Raw genomic sequence first — 8952 nt, forward strand, 5'->3', positions numbered from 1 at the left:
TATTGAAAATATATTATTATTCAAAGTTTTTTTTATTAAATTTAAAAATCTTATTTACCTATCTATAAATGATAAAAATTAACGAAATTTTAATCTCTTAAAATTTTATCCTTTTTTTTTCTTTTAACTCTTAAAAACTAATCATTTTTTTTTAAAATAAATTTTAAAAAATAATATTTATTTTTTAGAATTCAGTTTTTAATCTCTGATATTAAATTTGATGTCATCACCTATGATAAAGTTTTTCAAAAGAATCATCATGCTTTGATCATATCTCTTTTCTCTTTTAGAATATCGGTCGGCTAAGATTTGATTTGAAACGTTGAAAAGCTGTGTCGAGCGAGATGGACACTATCTAGGGATAAAAAAAGTTTCAGGCAAAACCCTGGGCGGGACAATGTTATTTACTCCGATATTTACTACCTTAAATAATAGTGAAAAAGCAGGATAGAAAGAGGGGAAAGTGACAGGACAAAGCCATGCATTGTGGTTTACCGCTAATCCAGTCATCCATGCCATCTCTGTCTGGGCCCGATATTTCGGTTTTTGTGCTCACTTTTGCCCCAACTATCTCTTATCTCGATTTCCCTCTCTCCGTCGTCGTTTTTTCCAATCAACCCTTTTCCTGTTTCACCACAGTTATTTTTTCGATTTCCCCTTTCGTCTGGGGTTTCATATTTTTAACTCGAGTGAAATCTGGTCTTCCCCTGATCCCTCCACTGTCTTTCTGCCCATTTCGCTATGATTTCGTTTTCAGTGCATTCAAAGCCGTCTGATTTCCCTATCTTTTTATAACCCTGAGACGATTGGCTTTTTGGATTTCAGTTTTGTCATTGTTATCAGACTGGTAGGTATGTTGATAATGAACCGTGTTTTAGTTTTGTAATTTATGGTTTTCTTTTTTGAAGTGGGATTAGGGTTGTTTTAGATTATCAATGTCAGTCTTGCTGTGATACGTGTTTTAATTGCGGTTGGTGTTTGTTTGTTTGTCTTGTGTGTTCTTCAGTTTTGGCATATGTGGAGGATTGATCCGTAGACTGTTGTTGCTGTTGTCATCTGGATCCGATCAGGGATTCTGTCATCATTTGAATCGATTGTGTTGAAAAAGACTTTATATTTTTTGGTGATAAAGTTTGGATTTTTATTTCTTCTTTATTGGAAGAAACAAGACAGTTTTGATCTGTTTCTATTTAGAAGTTGAAACTCTTTGCAAGTTAGTAGATAAGTGGGAGAGATGATGATTTGATTGAACATGAAAATTGTGCTTACATTGGAACACGTATTCCCATCTTTTAACAGAGGGGAGCTGAGATATCTCTGGCTTGTTTAGCCTCGCCTGGGAAAGAAAAGAGTAGAGCTTTTACTTTGGTGGTGAATTATTGTTAAAAGTAGTGAGAGTTATATACAGAACTCTCCAACGCAGGCATTGGAGAATAAGTTATGACTGCTGGGCGATGGCCATTGCTGTTATCATCAGATCATCCTTGTACCTTATTGGGTCTCGAAACAACAACAGCAACGAAGATACTGTGTCTAATTGACATAGTGGCTTTTGTTTGAGATCTGTTGATTAGAGCAGCTCTCTTCTGGGGCGCTTCTTTTACTTAAGCAGTTGTTGTCATTGGCATGCCCTGGAGAAAAAGAGTTGACACCTGTTTTCTTCAGGTGTAATGGAGTTGCAGAACAGCAATCAAAGTTCCTCTTCCTTTGAAATCTCTAAAGGCTCTACCTTGATGCAGGAAAAACATGGTATGTCACAGAGGATTTGCCACAAAATCATGCAGTTTGAAGATAATCTTCTTCATGGAGAGAATCCCAGGTTGATTTACATTAATGATCCTAGGAGAACCAATGATAAGTATGAGTTCACTGGGAATGAGATCACAACAAGCAAGTACACAGTGATTACCTTCTTACCCAAAAATCTTTTCATTCAGTTCCATCGGGTAGCCTATTTATATTTTCTTGCTATTGCTGCTCTCAACCAGCTTCCCCCTCTTGCTGTCTTTGGTAGGACAGTGTCTCTTTTCCCCCTCCTGTTTGTGCTTTGCGTGACAGCTGTTAAAGATGGCTATGAGGATTGGCGAAGACACAGATCAGACCAAAAGGAGAACAATCGGGAAGCTCTGGTGCTTCATGGTGATCGGTTTCAGTTGAAAAAATGGAAAAAAATCCAGGCAGGTGAGGTTGTGAAAATTCGATCAGACGAGACAATTCCATGTGACATGGTCTTGTTGAGCACTAGTGATCCTAGTGGGCTTGCATACATTCAGACAATGAATTTGGATGGTGAGTCAAACTTGAAAACAAGATATGCTAGGCAAGAAACTGTTTCTTACGTGTCCGAAGATCCTGTATCAGGGCTGATCAGAGAAGATTCTGTGTCAGGGCTGATCAGATGCGAGCAACCCAACAGGAATATTTATGAGTTCACTGCCAATATGGAGTTCAATGGGCAAAAATTTGCCTTAAGCCAATCAAACATTGTTTTGCGTGGTTGTCAGTTGAAGAACACTGAATCAATAATTGGTGTTGTGGTATATGCAGGAAAGGAAACAAAAGCAATGTTGAACAGTGCAGCATCTCCATCGAAGAGAAGCAGATTGGAAGTTTACATGAACAGGGAAACCCTGTGGTTGTCCGTTTTTCTTTTAGTCATGTGTTTGGTTGTGTCCTGTGGAATGGGTCTATGGCTTCTACGCCATACAGAGGAGCTTGATACTTTGCCTTATTACAGGAAAGTGTATTTCACACATGGGAAGGATAAATTTAAAAAGTACAAATATTATGGGATTCCCATGGAGACTTTTTTCTCCTTTTTGAGCTCTATCATAGTGTTTCAGATAATGATACCAATTTCTCTGTACATTACAATGGAATTGGTTCGTTTGGGACAGTCATATTTCATGATTGAAGACAGACATATGTATGACAGCAGCTCTGGTTCAAGGTTTCAGTGCAGATCTTTGAATATAAATGAGGATTTGGGTCAAATACGATATGTATTTTCAGACAAAACTGGGACACTTACAGAAAACAAGATGGAATTTCGGAGAGCAAGTGTGTACGGGAAGAATTATGGGAGTTCCCGTGTGAGTGATTCGATAGAAGGACAGGGAACTGCAGGTATGGCAACTTCATAATTTGATGATTTTGTTCCTTTATGGTAGAGGCATGTTGTTCTAGACTACCAGATTCAAAATCAATAAACCCGGGCATGCTGGCAGGATGATTCAGTAATGAAATTTTAATTATCTGGTATCACCCCCCATGAACTAGAAGTCATAATAGGCCAATCATTTCTTTTTAATAGGAAACAAATATGAGGTTCTTTACACTATGTTTTCTATGTCATTGAATTCTGTTGACTTGCAAATATTATGAATGCTGTGTATGATATACTTATTTAGTGATCAGTGCTCATTAAAATTTTCTTTTATTATGATCTTAAATGGTTCCTTTCATGGTTATAGCCATTCATTTCTTTTACTTGCTTATAAATCATATTCAGATATATACATGTGTTCTTTAATGATGTTGCTGTCTGTTTCCATTGTTAACATAGTAATACAATTTAACCCTGATCACAAACTTTCTTCTCAGCCAGTTCAGGTAATAAAATACCAGCTTTTAACTGGTATTAGATCATGAGATTCATATACATGGTCTCTTTCTAGTCTAATCCATGGTTCATGTTTCTGTTTGCTTGTTACCATCTGACAGTTGTTGTCATGTTTTGTTGTGTCAATTCCTTCCAATTTTACTAATCTTACTTTGGACCGGTGACACTGAGTAATTGAGCTGTCACAGGGGAGCAACTAAGAAAGTGGTTATAGTCGAATAGTCAATTCTTTAGTTTGAGCCTTCAAAATCATGCTTAGTAATGAAGGCTATTGCTAATATTTCAATGAAAGGATAATTTCACATTGTCCTTATTGTATTAGGAGTCAATCAATGAAACCTAAAATGGATAAATATGTGCTTTACTAGCTTAAAATCAACCCTTATGAATGAAAGGTTTTGCTCAAAACGTAATTATTAGTTGAACAAGACCTATGTTACTGAAAAGACATAGTTACAAGATTGTGAGGACTCTAGGAGATTGCAGGCTTGTTTAGCCAATAATTCATCTTAGAATCTATTGTATGATTAATAGACGTAATCAATTCATAGTGTGCATTAAAACTTACCACTGAAGTACGACTATGAAGAATTTTAAATCTTTTTCTTTCCATAGTTCAAATTTAGTGAAGACTTTGCTTCTGTTGTGTCAGATGCCCTCTGTTTGTGAAGGCCAGGATTGTTTTTAGAGTTTATTTGCTAGAAGGTTCTATATGAGGAAGCAAACGATTTTTTAACTTGTTTCTTTAGCTATTTCATTGTTCAGTTATCAATTTTGGGCTGCTCATCAGTTGTGAGCCATGAACAATGAAAGCACAGAACAAGAAAAAATAATCAGTTTTGGTAGAATGAACTATGCTATTGTCTAGAAGGTAGTTTATGACATATGGAAGGTAAACATATGGAGATAAACAATTACAAATGCTAATCATTTTTTATGTAAGTCATTTTTTTATTGTGATTGACGGCTGTAGTAGTCATGATCTGTAAAGTCTTGAAAATTATAAAACATAATCATATTGTTATGTTCATGTTTAATCCTGTATTGATTGCATGCAAAAAAGCTACGTCATGAAAATGTAATTATTGTTTGTCTTTTATCTTATTGTAACAATCATGCTGCAAATTCTTCAGTCGATATATAGAGGAGAAATGTACTGGTAACAAACTCTAATTTCCTTTTTAATTATCATTAGCAGCAAAAGCTGTTGGTAGAAGGAGATGGAAACGTAACTCGGAAATTGCTTTTGATAATGAACTAATGGAGTTGTTGACCAAAGACTTGGCTGGTGATGAACGAATTGCGGCACACGAGTTTTTCCTTACACTGGCTGCATGTAACACAGTGATCCCAATTCCTAGTTCTGGTAGATCTTCTAGTTGCACCGGAAGTGAATCACTTAATGTAGAAACTATTGATTATCAGGGTGAATCCCCAGATGAACAAGCGCTAGTTTCTGCAGCCTCAGCATATGGATACACTCTCTTTGAGCGCACATCTGGCCATATTGGGATTGAGATTGATGATAAGAGATTAAGGTAGATGGTTCCTTACTTCTGCTTTTATTACCCTAGTTATTTTCCTGTGGTTGCAAAACCGAGTAATGTTTCTGTTGATACTCTTTTCTGCCGTGAGCTCTAATACAACATCTTACGAACATTATATTTTTCAGTATTTGAATAAAAGCTTCATATGGTTATCTTTTATGTTCAATATAGGTTTAATGTGTTGGGATTGCATGAATTTGATAGTGTTCGCAAAAGAATGTCAGTCATTATCAGATTTCCTGACAATAGTGTCAAGGTGTTGGTGAAGGGTGCTGATACTTCAATGTTCAGTATATTAGCTAAAGATTCTAACAGCAATGACCTTGTCAGGCATGCAACTGAAAGCCATCTGACTGAATATTCATCACAGGGCTTACGCACTCTTGTTGTTGCTGCAAGGGATCTTACAGATGCAGAACTTGAGCAGTGGCAGCACATGTATGAAGATGCAAGCAACTCTTTAGCTGATAGAGCTCAAAAACTTCGCCAAACAGCATTGTTTATTGAATCCAACTTAAATTTACTTGGGGCTACTGGAATTGAGGACAAGCTACAGGATGGTGTACCAGAAGCAATTGAAGCCCTTCAGCAAGCAGGAATTAAGGTCTGGGTTCTGACTGGAGATAAACAAGAGACAGCAATTTCAATTGGTCTTTCTTGCAAACTTCTGTCCGCAGATATGCAGCAAATAATTATAAACGGTCATTCTGAGGAGGAATGCAAAAGTCTTTTAACTGCTGCAAAAGATAAATATGGTGTGAAATCATCCAATAGAAAGAAGAAGAGTTCAACATCAACAGATAATACTGAAAACAACCATCTTGATATTCCGAATGATACAAAGTCTTCCAATGTGCCAGAAGGGTGTTATGGGAAGGAAGAAGTGAATGCATCACTGGCACTCATAATTGATGGAAATAGTTTGGTGTATATTCTGGAGAAGAATTGGGAGACTGATGTATGAACCCTTCTATCCTTTTCTGTTCGTTACTGGACTTAAATATCTTACTGCATTAACTTTGTTCTATTAGATTACTTGTTGTCAATGTTAAAGTTCTGCTTTGGTACATAATGCAACTGAATTAGCTTCCGTACCATGTGAATCTATGTAAGTTTTTGATATTTACCTGATAAGTCATTTATGTTTCAACAGCTTTTTGACATTGCAACTTCCTGTCGGGTTGTGCTATGCTGTCGGGTTGCACCTTTGCAGAAAGCTGGCATTGTTGACCTAATCAAGAGCCGAACTGATGATATGACACTGGCCATAGGCGACGGTGAGTTTTCCTGCTGACAATTAACTTGGCTGCTGGGGAGGGTTAATTCAGTTTAGCTAGGGATGATCTGCTCCCTGCAAGCTTCCTACATCGGTGCCTACACATCAAACAAATTTTGATTGTCATGTTTTGATTTTACTGAAATACTTGTAAAGTTCATAAGCATATATCATTGCACAAACACGTGCTTTTTTTCAGGAAGCTGTTATTCTTGCTTTCCCTGACCAATGACATTTTTATAGGGGCCAATGATGTTTCTATGATCCAAATGGCGGATGTTGGTGTCGGAATATGTGGTCAGGAAGGCCGCCAAGCAGTGATGGCATCAGACTTTGCAATGGGGCAGTTTCGGTTTCTGAAAAGATTACTTTTGGTACATGGACACTGGAATTATCAGCGTGTTGGCTATCTAGTTCTATACAACTTCTACCGTAATGCTGTTTTTGTATTGATGCTATTCTGGTATGCTTAGTTTCTTTTAATGTGAGCATTTATATTTTCTTCTAACTTACTACATGTAACATATTTTTGGTTATTGTCCTTTGTGAGATATATTTTTTTTCAGGCAGTTAGCTCCTTTATGTTTTGGCCTTCTTTTACTGCCAATCATTAATCATTGAATCAGAAGAAATTTAAAAATATTGAGCATTTCTCTTCTCGGTAACAAATAACATAAAACTGTTGAATTCCTTATGAACAAGCACTTATCTCTGTTGTTAAATGACAAATAATGCATTATAAGTGGATAAGTCTTTGAATAAGTTATTGTGAATGGATATCTGGATGATTTAAAGCTTTGTCAACTTTTGGCTCAGATCTCTGATTGATGTGGGATCTTAGAGGTTTGGAATAGCTACTTTTTTTCTTTTGGCTGCTGTTGATGTCCTGCATTGTGAATAAAAAAAGGTGGCAGTTTCAGTAACAGGGATTTGTTTCCTCTATTATCTTATATCATGTAGCACTTCTGAAGTTGTGCATTTATCATTAACAAGCTTTCATTCATCTGTAGGTACATATTATGCACAGCTTTTTCGACTACTTCTGCATTAACAGATTGGAGTAGTGTATTTTATTCTGTTATATATACATCAGTGCCCACTATTTTTGTCGGTATACTGGACAAAGACCTGAGTCATAGGACATTGTTACAGTATCCAAAACTTTATTGTGCGGGGCATAGGCAGGAGGCGTATAATATGCATCTCTTCTGGATCACAATGTGTGACACTCTATGGCAGAGTCTTGTTCTCTTCTATATTCCTTTGTACGTTTATAAGGAGAGCACAATTGATATCTGGAGCATGGGCAGTTTATGGACAATAGCAGTAGTCATCCTTGTTAATATACACCTGGCTATGGATATACAGCGTTGGATATTTATTACTCATGCAGCAGTGTGGGGATCTATAGTTGTTACATACGCCTGCATGGTGATACTGGATTCTTTCCCTCTTTTACCCAACTACTGGTTAGTTTTGCTGAGGTCTAGTGGGATATGTTCAATTGTCTTTCTTATTCTAGTTCTATTGGCTAACTGATGCACTTTTTGGCAGGACAATCTACCATCTGGCTAAATTATCAACCTATTGGCTCACCATTTTGCTCATTATAATTGTTGCATTGCTCCCTCGTTTTCTTCTCAAAGCTGTACATCAATTTTTCTGGCCTTCAGATATCCAAATAGCCAGAGAAGCCGAGATACTAAGAAAACAAGGAAGTCATTTGAGTTCAAAACGAAATCAGGATTACCCGTCTTAAGAAGGCTTATCATGAGTTCATTCTTCGTATGGCTGGCTGTTGGATTTTCAGGGAAGTGAGATGATTGAAGCTTATGATTGTGGTTCGGTGAATTCATATTGCCGGTTGGATGAGTGAAGTCGGGCAGTAAACGAAGGTTGGAAAAATGGGAGGCGTGGAGGGGAGCTTTTGGATCTTGATTGATTCTTTTGGTGTTGAGGAAGGCAGAAGGATTTGATGATGATAATAGTAGCCTGGAATGCCTAGCATGGACATAAAATATAATGGTTGTATATGGGAGTTTGTGTAAAGATCATCAGGCTGACACATTTTATACTGAAAAATATGATAGGAAAAAACAAAAAGGAAAAAGAAAAATTGTTGAAAGAAATGCAGGTCATTCCATTCAATTCATTTGACTTCACCAAATGTTGCATGCCCATAAGTTGATTATCGCAATTAAATTTTTTTTCTTTTTTATTTTCACTGAGGTCAACAATCATGAAGTGCAAAATTGTATTTCTTAGTGCCTTTTTAGTATAATCTATTAGGGTTGCAATTTAGTAAAGTCAAATATTGTTTGACTCGCGTTTAGTTTGGTTGTATTTAGGTGAAAGTGAAACTCTATTCAATTGCATTTAAGTGAAGTTTAAGTTTGTTAATTTGAAAAGTTTTCGACTTGAACTTGATATAAGAAAGACTTACCCCGCCCGGCGTTGTAAGTGACAGTTAAGTTTTATAATTTATATATTTATCAATTATTTTATTA

The 8952-nt window shown here is 36.5% G+C and overlaps 1 protein-coding gene across 3 annotated transcripts; it reads left to right on the plus strand.

Annotated features, from left to right (window-relative positions):
* Positions 1-567: 567 nt before the first annotated feature.
* LOC123201926 (phospholipid-transporting ATPase 1-like) lies at positions 568-8597 on the plus strand. 3 transcript variants are annotated; one of them, XM_044617537.1, is made up of 8 exons: positions 568-851; positions 1007-3126; positions 4818-5160; positions 5341-6127; positions 6323-6446; positions 6689-6908; positions 7456-7914; positions 8000-8597. In XM_044617537.1, exons 2-8 carry the CDS (start codon positions 1671-1673, stop codon positions 8202-8204), a joined length of 3594 nt encoding a protein of 1197 aa, XP_044473472.1. In that variant the 5' UTR covers positions 568-851; positions 1007-1670; the 3' UTR covers positions 8205-8597. The 3 variants fall into 3 exon arrangements, with proteins under 3 accessions (XP_044473472.1, XP_044473474.1, XP_044473473.1); XM_044617539.1 differs by having other exon boundaries at positions 4821-5160; XM_044617538.1 differs by having other exon boundaries at positions 568-847.
* The last annotated feature ends 355 nt before the right edge of the window (positions 8598-8952 follow it).

This window comes from Mangifera indica, chromosome 18, assembly GCF_011075055.1.
Source record: "Mangifera indica cultivar Alphonso chromosome 18, CATAS_Mindica_2.1, whole genome shotgun sequence".
Taxonomy (NCBI): domain Eukaryota; kingdom Viridiplantae; phylum Streptophyta; class Magnoliopsida; order Sapindales; family Anacardiaceae; genus Mangifera; species Mangifera indica.

Coding starts and splice junctions, on each gene's coding strand:
- LOC123201926 (XM_044617537.1), top strand. CDS start 1,671: ATGGAGTTGCAGAACAGCAATCAAAGTTCCTCTTCCTTTGAAATCTCT. Junction 6,128..6,322: donor AGAAGAATTGGGAGACTGAT/GTATGAACCCTT, acceptor ATGTTTCAACAG/CTTTTTGACATTGCAACTTC. Junction 6,909..7,455: donor TTTGTATTGATGCTATTCTG/GTATGCTTAGTT, acceptor ATTCATCTGTAG/GTACATATTATGCACAGCTT.